At 35.7% G+C, this 15607-nt stretch overlaps 1 protein-coding gene across 4 annotated transcripts in view; it reads right to left on the reverse strand.

Moving 5' to 3' along the window:
- LOC133849491 (protein cappuccino) overlaps nucleotides 1-15607 on the reverse strand; it is a 39989-nt gene that overhangs the window by 19277 nt on the left and 5105 nt on the right. For 2 of the 4 annotated variants that reach the window (XM_062285602.1, XM_062285627.1), the window contains exon 2: nucleotides 6120-6492. In XM_062285602.1, coding sequence (XP_062141586.1) covers nucleotides 6120-6456 — 337 coding nt within the window. In that variant the 5' untranslated portion in view covers nucleotides 6457-6492. Of the gene's footprint in view, nucleotides 1-1699; nucleotides 1903-6119; nucleotides 6493-9451; nucleotides 10046-15607 lie in introns of those variants that run through there. The other 2 variants (XM_062285610.1, XM_062285618.1) reach the window with 2 other exon arrangements.

Genomic DNA, 15607 nt, shown 5'->3' on the forward strand with positions numbered 1-15607 from the left:
AGTTGTTGTACGTCGTAATATCAATTTATACAATATCGGAAGATCTTAAAGGTAAACATGCGATCTCTCGTTCATTATCAAGCTTCAGCGTCATTTATATCTCTTGGAAATATAAATACAAACATCAGTTTGCAATTTTGGTTAGAAAAAGTCCATGCTGTAATATCCTTACAATTTTTTTTTCAAAATTGCGCCTAAGTATCAATGACGATGATAATAATAATCCTTCACTGTACGAAGTTACGAGAATAGTAAATTTCCTGAAGATTCAACAAATATACATTTTTCTTCTTTTTCATCGTTTTTTAAGTAAATGAACATTTTTTGTAATACTCGTAGCTGAAATTTTATAAATTTGCTAAAAATTGGCATAACCTTCTTCCTAAGAATGAATGCACTATTAGATCATATGAAAAGAGCTAATAATTTTCTAAAAATAAATCATAATTTTGTTGTTACCATCTTCGGTATCTATTCAAAATACTCTATATACTCAGATTCGTTTTCAACTCTAATTATAGTAATTTCTGATCGTATTTCGAGTGTCTGTAAAGTGTCGACATATTGCTTAGTTACCGAATAGGGGAATCGGAATCGGTATCGTTGCTGGAGGAGGAAGAAGAAGAGATCGATAGGGAGTGCAGACGTCGGCGGTGCTTCGTCAATGTGGAGTTCGATGCATAGCAATCGTCGCTGCTGCAATTGCGAAACTCGACGGAGTCGCTGTTGTAGTCCAGGCTGACGACGTCATCTGCTGGGGCAGCGAAGCAAAGCAAAGACAGAGAAAGAGATATAAGAGTGGAAGAGAGAGAGAAACAGACAATTGAAGTGGCGCAAGATGAGCTATGTGCTTAAAAATGCCAAAAACAGAATAATAATTGAAAATAATGAAAGAAAAAAAGAAAACAAAATTTGAGCTCATTGATTTATCGTCGCTGGCATTTGCGGCTCATTGAGGAAACGCGACATGTGTAAAATATAATAATTAAATAAAAGTAAATAAAAACAAAGCATCACTGGAAGGCGGCGAACAAGACTCTGAGAGAGAGAATGAGAGAGCGACATAAAGAGCAAACTGAACTGTCAAGAGAGCGAACCGAACAGAGAGCGAACGAACACATGCTCGCTCTCGTTCTGGCATTGGAAATGGCCAAACAAAAAGTAAACTGAAAACTGAAACCGAAAACCATAACGCAAAATTATGAAAATCCATATGGAAAATGAACTCAAAAGCAAAAGCCTCAACAACATAATGACAAATGACGAAGTGAAAAGCGGCAAAAGAAAAACCGAAAAAACAAAACAACAACAAAAACCAAACAAAAGCAAGCGAAAGGCCAACACACAAGAAATAACTTGAAACTGGTTTGGTTATGGGTCAGCTGGCGGGTTACGAAGGGGGGAAATTCACTGGCGAGATTCGGGAATGGGAGCGGGAACGGGAACACTTTGGCGTCGTCACTTTTTATTCCTCTTTGTTTTTTTTGTGTTTGTACTTCTGCAACACGCAAACACAAATTGTTTAAGTTTGTGTGTTTGGCAATTAAAGCAAATTGAAAACAAAACAAATGAAGAAACACTAAGCCGCAGGAGAGGAGAAGCAGCAAATAAAAGATAAGCTGCAGTTGAGAGAGAAGAAGATGAAGTTCAAGTCGAAATTGAAGTCGAAGTCGAAGTACAACAACTTTTGATTATGCACCTGTAATTGTGTGTTGATATTCCAATGTTCACATATGTGTTTTCTTTATTTCGTATTCTCTTCGTTTCGTTTCGTTTTCGTAGCAATTCTAATACACAACTTTTCACTTTTTACACACACACAGATTTTCCAATTAGCCAAATGCGACAAGAATGGCTTTAAACTGCGTCTGCGAATGCGACTGCAACTCGAGCGATCTGCGCGGAAGCGAGTACGAAGCGTTACTAACAACAACAAGAGCAACTGGTTTATGGTACCGCAAAAGAGCAAAAGAGAGAGAGAGAGCGAAGCCACGCTCTCACAACTGGAAGTCAAAAGAGAGAGAACATGAACATGAACGCGTTGTTAGTGGAAAAAAGAGCGCCCAGAGCTGCTTTGTTGTTGGCGGCTTGATGCCGCAATGGGATTTCTTGTTTGAAATGACCAGCGAAATGTGTGAATAGAATGAGCATTCAAAATGTAAGTAAAATTCACTATATATATTTCAAGTACATCGCTGAATAATTTGCATAAACGCAATGCGTGTTTTAGTAGTTTAATGAAAGAAAAATGTTCTTGCATTCATGGGAGACAAATTACAGACCTTGTAATATATTTAATTATAAATGTTGAATGCTTTTGGGCTGAAGAGTGCGTATATAAAAAACTACAAAAAAAGCTCTTTTCAGTTCAAAGCGTTTTGCAAATATGCGTTGCATACTTTCGGGCGGCCATTAAAATCGTCGGCAGCATTTAAATGAAAATGTTTCTGTGGTGTTTGCAAATTATAAGTTGTGATTAACGTTAAGCACACAATTTATCTTTGCGATTAGTTTTCAGAGCAGTATTTTGTTTGAATGTTTTATATTCATAATTCGATGGTAATGTTCATAAATTTTATGGGAATATTATCTTTAGGCTGTCAATTAAATTATATTTGAAAGAGATCCTACATAAACATTTGCCAAGGTTAAATCCGACATTTATTATCAATTTTGTTGTGTAAAGCTTATTTTGTACATTTTCCCAGCTACTGCAATTATAATCCCATTTAATATGTGCAACATTTCGTTTTGGGGGGGAAAAAAAAACTCATTTGCAAAACAACAAGGGGCCAAATTGAATGCGAGGCGAACAAAACAATTAATGTAATATTAAACAAATTGTAAACAACCTTAAACAGTTGTCAAAACTATGCAACGAGAGTGCGAGCGAGATGGCAATTGAGTGGAGTGTTAGGAAGTTTACAACTTTATACAAAATTTGTACAAGCAAAACTATTAAAACTAATTGCCATAAATATTAGCGGCCCGCCACGTGCCATGCTCAACTTTTTTTTGCTCTAAAAAACCGAGTGGGCGTGTATGTGTGTGTGTGTGCGTGGTTGTGTGGGTGTGTGTGTGGGTGTGTGCTAGGGGTTCAGGGGATGCTTAATTGAGCACGTTGTCGGTTGTTGTTGGTCGGTTGCGCGTTGCAGAAACTAAACCGAAACTGAACAACAGCGAGCATCAGTTAGCAACAGACAGCGGATACCCCATGGCCTAAACCTCCCCTTCCCCTTCCTCTTCTCTCTGTGCTGCGTTCATCATTTGCCGTTAACGCGGACGTGAACGCAAATTTCCATGGCTCCTTTTTATATTCGCAAAATGGAGGCCGCTGAGTTTTGCTTATGGTCTCCACATGAATTATGAATTTATGCATTGAAAGAGGCTCAAAAACTTGTTGTGTATCCGTGTCTCTCAACTTGCACTATGTGTGTGTGTGTATGTGTGTGCAAACGAGTTTGAATTGGGGGCGCATGGAGGGGCGTGGTCTGGCTTGGTGCGCTGCCATCTCGCGCGCGCTAAAAGGGAATTTTTGATAGGAGACTCCGACTCCGACCACTCCGAGAGACCAGCTCGCGCCTTGGCACGTTTAGGATTTTTCGTTGATTTGATTTTGGACTTTGCCCGCTGCAATGGCAGCCATGCAATGGCAGCGAAGCCGCCTTTGAATTGCTTTTTGATATAGCAGACTCACTACTACTCGCCTCCCCCCTTTCCTTCCCTTCCCTGCTATCCTTTTGCCTACACACTATACTTGTTCTCCACTCAGCTCCCCAACCCCCCTTTGCCATGCTCTTTCTTTTCGAATTGGATGGCGTCTTTGTAAACAGGAAAAGCAGCAGCACAAAATGCTCGCTGAGTTATTTCGGCGTCAATTTGAATACGCTTCCCGTTTAGGCTTAACAATTTACTCGATTGCAATGCATCGCTCACAACACTTATTCCAGAAAGAATGTGATATGTGAAAAACGTATGCTGCATTTGGATCTCAGTTATTTTGTTTGACAATCAGGTATATTTTGAATTGTATGGTATATGATGAATGTAGCAGTATTTAAATATACCAATTATAACATTCGGTATATTTTGAACACTTGTATATATAATAGGTATTGAATTATGTACTAAATATAGCATTTGATATATTTTGAACTCTTTTGTATATTTTGAATACAGTAGTATTTAAATATACCAAATATAACATTCGGTATATTGTGAACTCTTTTTTATATTCTAAATGTATTAGTATATAAATATACCGTATTAAAATCGTGATTAGGTATATTTTTTAATTTTTCGGTATTTTATTTAGGTATATTTTAAAAACAATACCGCACCAATTGAAAGTTTCTCTTTTTATTTGAATATTTGAATCCTCTAAAATAAACCTACTCAAATTTTTAATGATATTCAATCATTTCTAGTTTTTTTTGTAATTTTCGTTATTAGTATTTTTACACTAATGAATTCATATAACTAGAGTACAAATCCTTCGACTTGTGACACTTAAAAGCCAATGCGTTTGTTTTTGGTTGTATTTCAATTTGTTTGCAACTGGGGTAAAGCAGCTGGGTTCAAGTCAGCAGCCTGCAGATTTCTTATACGTTTTTATTTTCAAGTCAACGCATTTTTTAATAGACAGAGTTGAGTTTTTGAAGTGGGTTTCCACAGTCTGAAGCTGTGTGTGTGTGTGTGTGTGTATCTGTGTGAGTTATGAGCTGGGAACGTGCTCGCTTTGAACTGCAAGCAGTCATATTTTGTTTTTATTATTCGTTATTTGTTTTTTGTTTCTTTATATACATATACATATATATATATATTTTTTTATTTTAAAGCAGCATCTCTTAAAGATTTCACATGAATAACTAAAATCTATAAATTTTTGATTTCACTTTGCCGATGCGAAGCGCAACGCAGCGCCAACTAAGTAAAGATATTATTTTGCCAGCCAAACTGCCAATAAGTTACCAAGCACAGAACTCGAAAGTTCCACCAGCCAGATGAGATAGAGGGGGAGGAATGTAGAGTGTTGAAGGCATATGTATAAGCCATGGCCCAAACAACAACAACAGCAACAAGAGCAACATACACTGTGAGCGGAAAAGTAAAGCTCAAAAATGTTAAAAGTCAAGCGCAGGCAAACAACAAAGGCAGACAATAGAGAAAGAACGAAACACGTGGGAGTAAAAGAGCGAGAGAGAGAGAGAGAGAATCAAACGGAGTCCAGAAAATTTCATAAAACTTTAGTGAAAACTTGTGTTTTTTTGTGTTTTGGAAAAACTTGCCAAAAAATTCTTATTTAAACTACGCTTAAATTGCAATAAGTCGTCAGAGGGAGCTAGTTGCAGGGGTGCCAGAGTTCCACAATAAAACAAAAGTAAACTAAAATAAAAAAAAAAAAAATATTAAAAATTGAATAGAACAATGTGTAAAAAGTTGCCATAATGCACAAAGTAAAAATGTGGCGTGGCGAGAGAACTCGACTAAGTTATACCTGTACTTGCATGAAGTAGATAAGCTTATCAGTAAAATAGTAATAGAAATTATTATTGATTCTAATTCGTAAAAGTTATAGAAAATCCAGAAAATGATTATATATTAATACATATATGAAAACGTGGAATACTTTCATATTTCTAAATACTTTCGTAGTTTTTTTCAGTCTCATTAAAAAATACCAAAATACCAAATCCAAAAAGCCGAATATACATTCTTATTTCTATATTTAAGTGAAACCCTCGTAGTTGTTTTTTTCTCATTCTTATTTTCAACCCTGCTGTGATTTCCACTTCAAAATCAATATCAACTGTATTGCGATCTAAAACTCTCCACACTACAAAAGTTGTTGAAGTTAGGGTATAAGAATGTTAGTTTGTGATGCTTGGTTTCGAGTTGAAGTATGGCGATTTATAGGAAAAAAAAGAAAATAACGACCGAAGAAATTACTGACAAACTGAATTTGATGCACCAAATAACAACAACAAGAAAAACAAGAACAAGAGCAGAAACAACAATCATCAAAACAAAAACAATAAGAAGATAAAAAAGAAAAACGAGAAGAAAGAGAGAACAAAAAAAAACAAGCTAAAATTGAGCTGAACTCGAAATTGACTTACGAAAATCCATTTGTTCTGTGTTGGCATTCAATTGTCCATGCTCCACTTCCGGTGTGCTCCACTCGGCCAACGGTGATGTGGGCGTCGAGCGAGTGCCGTTGGTCGAGGTGGGCGTGGTTGCCGCCTGAAGGAACGCATCCCGAACTCGCTTCTGGCTTACCAAACGGCTCAAAACTCGCGTCCGGCTGCTGCGTCTGCTGTTGCCCCCGCTCCCGCTGTTCTCCCCCAACTCTGCGACCAGAGGCAACCTCACCAGGCTGCCGCTGGTGGCTGGCGACTTTTCAAGGGCCGACGACGACGTTAGGGCCGAACGATTCTGGTTTTGGGTATTGCCCATTGGTAAGCAGCTCTGCAGTTGCGTTGGAGTTACTATCTGCAAAAAAAACAAAAAAGAAAAAAGAAGAAAAGTATGACAACAAATAGAAAGCAGAGAGTAAGCAGCAGAAGTTTACAAAAATCAATTAAAAAAGTTTTCAATCAGTCGCATTGTTTGGGGTTGATTTTCTACGTTTTTTTTTGGTTGCAAAACTTTTTGACCAAAATGTTGCAGAAATATGAAATGAATTAGTCGCCAGGTAGAAGGAAGAGGAAGAGGAATAAGGAACAAGCAGGTTGGTTGCTTGGTTGGTTGGTTGCTTGGTTGACAAAAGTTGCTGCTTTGCTTGTTTGATTTCTATGGAACTCTGTACTACGATTTTCATTCTTCTCGACCAGCAAGAGGAATTCCTTTTGTGTGTGTAGTTGTGTCAATAGCATTTTGCTGGAGGCCACCGCAACTTGCAACTTGAATGAGAGATGCGACATGTATTCTCTCTGTGTGTGTGTGTGTGACGACAACTTGCAACACAAGCTGCAAAATGAACTTTCATTTTACTACATTTCAATAATGAACATTAAATGGATTGATAGCAACATTTGCAAATTGTGCACTTTGAGCACATTTAATTGTCATCGATTTGTGATTTTGCAGTTTTGCACAATTTCTACTACACACAAAATTCGAGCAAAACTTATCTCCATGCGAATTGCTTTGCACTAAATTATGCATTTCTTCATTTATTTACATTTCATATTGAATGTCAATGAATTTTGTATTGCGTTATGATTAATATTTCATTTGTGACAAATGCCGCAGATATTAATCAAAAACATGCCAAAAGTCAATAATACTTTCGTTTGGGTGCAGTTTGTCAAATTGTTGATAAGATTAGATGCATGGGGAAAACGAAACGTACAATCAATTTTTGATTTCTAGTCTAGCACAAAATAAATTGAGATCATAAATTAAAATGAATGTATTCCACAAAACCGATCAAAAGCCGCCGAACTTTTTATCAATGCTCAAGGTTTCGTCATTATGATAAATAGTTGAGCAATGTTTATTGAATTCGAGAGTCGAGAGTCATGACAATGACACCTAGTCAGTCAGTTGATAAACCTTGTAAGTGGAAGTTTGCACAGTTTATCGCTAATTGATAAAGTCGATTAAGCTTCCGTTTGTGTTTGCATTGCAATACAACATTGAATTGGTTTGAAGTTCAAGCGCTTATCTCTAACAATTGTATTGTAAATATGTAAAAATAATAATGAGGTGTTCTATACTATGAAATACCTTGTAATATTTTCTAATATTTGAACTGATTGAATCAAATGAAAGTTGATAACGCATTCAAAATAGGAGATACATTTATAGAAATCAAAAAATTTTGTTATAATATTTATTAGAGATTTTTGAATCATACGGTTTTGTAGCTATTCAAATTTATATTACATTTTTGAGGTATCTCTAACAAATGTATTGTACATATGCGAAAATAATAATAGTAATAATAAATCGTGTTCTATAATTGAATGCTTAAATTAATTGAATTAAATGAATGTTGACAAAGTATTCAAAAGTTGGAAGATATTTACAGCTGTGTTCTTTGAAATAGCAGTGCATACGACCTGTAATATAAAAATTGAAAAATACCTTTATAAACATAACTTCAAGTAAAAAGTTTAGTTATAATAGATTCATGTATTTATTTTTAAATAAAAAGTTTATTCATTTTGGGTAAGAAAATGAATGCCATATGAGGTTCATTGAAATAGCAGTGTTAAATTTATAATGCAATTCAAAAATCAAACTATTTCATTACGTCCTAATATTTTGTTGTGTGGTCATTTTTTGCAATTACAACCACACTTTTAGGTGGCATGCAATCCGTTAAAGTCCCGCAACGTGTGGGGGGAATCTGGATATTGCGATAATATTTAGATATATAGATGTAACCTTACAACGTTTCAAATTTATTTTCTATTTTGTGGGCTATCTGTGACAAAAAGTATATTAAAAGTGATAAAAGGTGGAGTAGACTGAACTCGAACTGAACTGAAATGAAATATATTTGTAGTCTATTATGAAATTAGCTCTATTTGATTAAAAAGTTGCTTGATTGATTAACATTTTATGCAGTTTTAGAGAAACGTTAACATTTATTTAGATTTTGCCAAGCTACCCAATTGACACCACTTAAAAAGTGCAGGGTATAATTAAAATTCTGGCTAAATATTTGGCAATTAAATTCAATGTTTAATTGGATCACATTTGGTGGACGCTCTCTTTGGTCCAGCTTCTCACTTCTCGCTCTCATACTCTATGATGGCGCTCACGGCGTCCACATAAATCACAATAAAAACAAATTAGCAACAATTTCTTTTATTTTTTATAAGGTTCGCGTTGTTTTTATTATGCAGCCGCCGTTGGCTAATTGAAATACTTGGGAACATGCTCTGCACAGCAGCCAAGATGATGTAAAGAAGAATTAGGAGGAGGAGGAGCAAGAGGAGGAGGAGGGTGGAACAAGAGAAAGTGGAACTGGAGGTCAGGGTGCGGTGTGTTGAAATATTTTAGGCTCAAATTAATTGGTAGCAATAAATTTGTTGTTGTTGCTGTTGCGTTGGACGTTGTCCTGGACACGAAATGAGCCGCCGCCCACGTGACTCACGCTTTCGAGAGCCGTGCGCTGCATAATGAGAAGAATATTTTATGTTTTATTTGCTGTCCTTTGTACAAATCAGTTTTCAATTATTACAGCTGCTGGCCAAAGGGGAGCGAGGGAACCGAAGGAAGTGGAGCAGTGAAGATTTAGAGACTTAGCTGGGCGTCGTAATGACGTAAACACTTTGGCTTAATTGTGTCAAAAGCGCAATTTTGTGCAATTTCATGAAATGAGAGTGAAAGCAAAAAGCGCACAACACACACACACACCCACACACACACATTTCTATAATACACACAGACACACACATATATAGACACACTCATACATTCACAAACTGTTACGGACCTGAGTCGCACTTCCGGTGCAATTTATACAAATCTGTTTCTCAGTGCCGCAAGACGAATTTCTGTGTGTTTCTCTTTCTCCGTTGTGCCTTAATAATACGTATACGACTTGTTGTTCTTATTGTTGTTATAGTTGTTGGTGTTTTAGTTGTTGCTGTTGTTGCGTTTGTTTTGTGCTAATGCGGCAAGTTCGTGACAGCCTCAATTTCCGCTCTTGCTCACACTTTGTCGCCGTCGTCGGCTTGCTCTCTTTCTCTCTCTCTTTCTCGCTCTCTCACACACTCACTTTCGCGCACGGAATTGCATTGAACGTTTTTGACTATCAATATTGTCCACACGCGTTCCACATTAAGCATAATGAGTGACAATTTCCTTTACGCTTGCGTTTTCGCATGGCCAAACAATTTGATTGTTTTAAATTCAACCACTACGAGTATTGATATTGTGCAACTATTGAAATGATTAAACACTAACTGCAAACTGCAGCTGTCAGAAACTTGTGCACCCGACTCTCAAATGTGCATCACGTAAACAACACGAGAGCACGCCGCGTAACACACCGAAGGTCCCGAACTCGAACCGAACCGAACCGGACACCGAATCGAACCGAGCCGAAGTCAAGCTTTCGCCGCAAATCAGCTGTTTTACGCTCTCTCTCTCTCTCTCTCACCCTCTCTTTCCTTTTGGTCCTAGGACAACAGCGAACAGCGAACGTTACGAGGCGTTGCGAATTTGCCGTAGCGGCAGCTGGAAAAATCGATGGCACACTGGCAGTCAAGCAAAAAACATCGGCGAATACAATGTGCGAGAGAATGAGAGAGAGAGCACGTGCTGTCAAGCTACGAGTGGGAGAGCGTTAGTGGTGAGAGTAAGAGAGAGCGCGCTTCGATAACAGCTGAGCGTTTATTGCGGTTCGTTGACATTGTGGTCGTTATGCTTGCGGAGTGCGCTGCAATTGTTATTGAATAATGAATTTAAGATTGTAAAGCATTAAAAATAATAATGTAAAGTTGTGAAGGAATAAAAATAATAATAAAATTATAAAACCTTTTAAAACTTTTATGTAAATATAATTAGTTATTATTATTAATATTAATATTAATATTATTATCATTATTATTATTATTATTATTATTATTATTATTATTATTATTATTATTATTATTATTATTATTATTATTATTATTATTATTATTATTATTATTATTATTATTATTATTATTATTATTATTATTATTATTATTATTATTATTATTATTATTATTATTATTATTATTATTATTATTATTATTATTATTATTATTATTATTATTATTATTATTATTATTATTATTATTATTCGAAAAAAGTTAAGTAAAGCAATAAAAGAAATTTCAAAAATAATATTGTAAAATTGTGAAGCAATACAAATAATAATATTATTAGTTGGAGTTTCCCATAACTTAGAGCATTCAAAAAGTATACAAATTTAAGTATGTTAGACTTTAATAAGAGATTAGAGAGAATATCGAAAACAATAATTTAATTAATACCAAATAAAAATTACAAATTATGAAACTTCCATTTACTTAATTGATTGATTTGTACAGAACATAGAATATTTTATTTATTTATTTATTTTACGGAGATAGATAATAAATCTATTCATATAATAATACTAAAGTTGAAGAATATACAAAATTAAAAAATTAAATTTACTTGAATTACATATTTAGGCTAAATTATATATTTTTAGAATTTTATGAACATATATTATGCATATGAGCCATAATACATTATTAGATATAGTGTATTATATGTCAGATATATATTTTGAAATAAAAATTCGATAGTATAAGATCATCTCCTAAAATCGTAGCGCACTTCACTGTCAATGCAGCCGCCTCTCACAGCTCATTAGCATTTAGAGCTTTGGGGCTTTATATTAGGGTTAAACATAGTTTGCTTGGAAATGAGTCATTGGCGAGTCACAAACACAAGCATAAAGCAATTGCAATTGCCGTTTCTCGTTCGACGCTGCTTTTTTTTTATGGGCTTTCCTGAGACTTAAACACTGATAACTGTCGGTTGATCCCCGTCCTCAGCCGCAGTCAGCCTGCGACTCAGCTCTGCTTATCAGTTGACTTGATAGCAACGACTGCACTCTCACACGAACAAGACGAAAATAGCTCAACACATAGCATTTCAGATGCAAATAGGTTCAAAGTGTACATAATATAAAAATAAAATTTCATTTACTCATTGCTTAAGTGGCGATAAAATGTTTAGCGCTTTCCCTTCATCTTTTACACAGTCTCTCTCTCTCTCACTATGCCTCTGTCTCTCTCTTTCAGTCAGTCCGTCAATTCTGGACTTTTGCATTCACTCTTTAGGCTCATTGTTTCTGTTTTCAGTATTTTCAGTGGTCAAGCTTTATGTGACTTTTTTATGCTTGTGCAATTGATAAAAAACAAGAACAGAAAAATACAAAAAGTTATCGCATAACCGAACTTTGTATGCGCTTGTTTGTGTGCTATAAATAACAATGTTTTTACTTAAAACTTATTATGTTATGTAGTGTTTGATATATGAGCTTGGTTAATCTGGGGCTATAAATTTTAAGTCTTCTGGTTTAAATTTCTCTAACTAAATTCTAGGATCTAACATCTTATTGTATTGTTCTATTTGTGTTCGCAAAATCAAATCGTAATTAATTATAATATATTTCCATAGTCATAAATATGTTATTTAGAGACGAAAGTCCCGTCAATCTATTCACTATTTCTATTGTAATAGCTTCCCAAACTTTCAGCTCTTCCCAAAACTCTTTTCTTAGATTTAATAGTCTTTGTCTTTCTTTTTTTTTTTTAAATTCACTCCTTTTTCTTTTAGAAATTAAGATATTAAAATGACTAGATAGATGACATTTTATCTTAATATTATAATAAAAAATCTAGATAGATGAATTTTTATTATGTTTGAAGAGTGAATTTTGAAAAAAGTTAAAACAAATGGGTTTCCCCATGTACTATAGTTAGAAGTTGGATTTAAATAAGTGTTAAAAATTTAAATTATTTTCACTATTTGAAATATTAAAAAAAAATGACAATAACTATTAAATCTAAGAAGAGAGTTTTGGGAAGCTCAGATTAATATTGCAATATCAATTTTTGAGGAAGGGTATTTAAATAGTTTGTATTGCAATAATCCACTCTTGTGCAGGCGTTAATTTTTGGGCTCTTTGATTTGTTTTTCTTTTTCGCACATTATTCATTGTGTTTATTTGTGTGTCACGAGTGTGTCAATTGAACGTTGAAATATTCATTGTAGTTGTTGCTGTCGCTGTTGTTGCTGTTGCTGCTTTTGCTGCTGCCCCGTTGATAAGCCGTTTATAGCTGAGCAGCCGTCAATTTGATAAGGCAACCGAGAGTCGGTTTTTGTGGGATTTTGATGGGTTTACTTGGGGTTTGCCACTCCACACATACACACACACACACACAAGATCACACAGAGAGAGAGAGAGAACGCGATGTGTTGCACGTAGCTATATTGCGTTTGGGCTTGTGATGCGTGCGTGTCTCATTAGAATGGTAGGCATCAAAATGTGACTATGTGGCATGCGGCAAGTGGCAAGTGGCATGTGGCATGAGGCATGTGCCACAGCCACGGCAAGTGTTCTAATTAGCCAGCCAGTCAGCTTGCTAGAGTTAGAGCTAGAGCTAGAGAGCTGTGTGGAGACTGCGATTTTAATTTGACTAATGCAAAATGCATGCACAACCGACAAAAGTTGGAACATTGCGAAAGTCATTTAATTAATTTAGAGGCAAACTCAAAGGCACTCCGGATGGGCTGCTTGGGGTCGGGAGGGTTAAGAGCGAGAGAGCATTTTGTCACATTGTTTGACAAATTGCAAGACGCGTGGTGGCAAGAACCATAAACTGCCAGCCAGGTTAACAAAATCATCAAAGCTAAACTTGCAGCGTGAGTAAGAAGAAGAACCAACACACACACACACACACACACAAACACACACGCATACGCGAACAAAGTTTAATGCCAACGGGCAACTAAAGCTGCTAAGCATAGTCCACACACATACACACACACACACACACGCAGGTGCAGCATAAGCAACACAAACAAACAACAATGTTGCAAGCAAGTTGTGCAACTCCTTGCGGGCTCCACAAGCTGTTCTTGCTGCTGCTGCTGTTGATGACAACGCGAAAACGTTGCCATTGACTGCCAACGCGGCGTATGAGCAACGAGGCGCTGCTGCGACAGCGTAAACTACAGCAGCAGCAGCAACAACAACAACAACAACACCAGCAGCACAGCAAACAGCTGCTGCGCTTCAGGGTAGCTGTTTGCCACTGTCCCACGCAATCGTCTCCTTCACTTCCTGCTGCTGCTTCCTCACGTTCCATCGCCTACTTGTTCTATGCCCCCCACCGCGTTTGCGATATACAATGACAAAGTCAGTTATGGTCAATAAAATGCAATGTGCAAAGCGACAATGACGACAGCAGCAGCAAAAGCAAAAGCAACGACAACAGCAACAAAAACAATAACAGAAACAACAACAGTAGCAAAGCTTCGCAGCCAACAGCCAACAGATGGCGCTTGCATTGGCCAACGGCGAAACTGTGCAATCTTGCGATGACATCGTGAGCGATGAACTATCGCATAAGTATGCATGAAAGAAAAGTTGGGATAATACAAGATTTTGAATAACTTCAAATACAAATTTGATATATTTTGATTATAACAGAGTTAATTAGTATTAAAAGTATATAAAGTAGTTACATTCAGTTTAGAGAGACTAACTAACTTCAAAGAGACTTGTATCGAACTATCGAAGCCTATTGACAGTGGGTCCAGATTAACACTAGTAGGGTTGCCACATGTACATATATCTAACAAAATTGAACATATAAAATATTGTATCAAAGGGGCTAAATACTTTTTTATTACCTCTTTTTTGCTTTTGGGCTTTAAAATAGAATATTATATTGCATGAAATGCTAAAAGATATAATCAAGACTTTCATCGGAATGGAATTTTTCTTTAAACTAATTACTCTTCATTTTTTCGGCGATAAATTTAAATTGTATTATACAAAAAATTGTTCTTATCGTGTCACGCTGTCGGCGCCAACAAAGAAACGCTGTCGCTTTATTGCATTGGGCGTTATGGGCGTGACCAATGACTGACTATCCGCGCGGTTAATATCGTTAAAACAAACAACGGGCCAGTTGATGCGAGCTGAGCGCGCTCCAGAGACTTTGCGACTTGCAGCAGCAGTGACATCTATGTATGGCGACAGCAACAGCAACAGCAGCAGCGACTGCAACGCGACGATGCTTAGAGCATTTAAAAGTGGGCGTGTCCGCACCTTACAAAGTTGCCCCATTGCCTGTTGCAATGGCGTGCAACGACAACCAAAAAGTATTGACCAACAACTTGTAGTTGTCTCTAAACGAAACCCGCATGCTCTTGCAGAAAAGATATTAGCTATTGAGGTAACACATCACTCAATATATTGTGTTATTAACCCAGAAATTACACTGATTTAAATAAATTGATGCATTTTGTTAGAAGTACGGATCTTCAACTTAAAAATCTGGTTTGAAGATTGTTTTTCTTTTTTGAGATTAAAAATAACTTAAATCAATTTTTATAATCTTGTTTTCAATCTAGAATAAAACGTTCATGAATGAAGATTTAGATCTTAAAATAGAAGGTTTCTAATCTGAAAATGCGAATTCAGATTTTTTCAACGTAGAAATCGTATTTCTTATTTATTTATTATCTTTTTAAAGGTGAAAAAAATATGAAATCAAGATTTGCAATCTATTTTTCGATCTATATTTTTGGTTCTCTCTGTGTTTACATAAGATATTATGACATTTCGATAGATAGTACAAGAGGTATTGCATAATAAAGACAGCTAAATGTTTATCGTAACATTTTGTAATATAAAATTAACAATTCAATTCTATTTTTCATAGTTTTATAGAGTTCAGAAATCTCTATATAAGTTGTTTTTTTTTTGTTTAAATGTTTTATAAGAAAATAAATAATTATATTGAAATGACTTTTTAATGTATACAATATCGAAAAGAGAACAAAAATTGAAAAATATATAGAGTTTATTATAAAAATAGAAAATTAGTTT

The sequence above is a fragment of the Drosophila sulfurigaster genome, chromosome 2L, assembly GCF_023558435.1.
Source record: "Drosophila sulfurigaster albostrigata strain 15112-1811.04 chromosome 2L, ASM2355843v2, whole genome shotgun sequence".
Classification (NCBI taxonomy): domain Eukaryota; kingdom Metazoa; phylum Arthropoda; class Insecta; order Diptera; family Drosophilidae; genus Drosophila; species Drosophila sulfurigaster.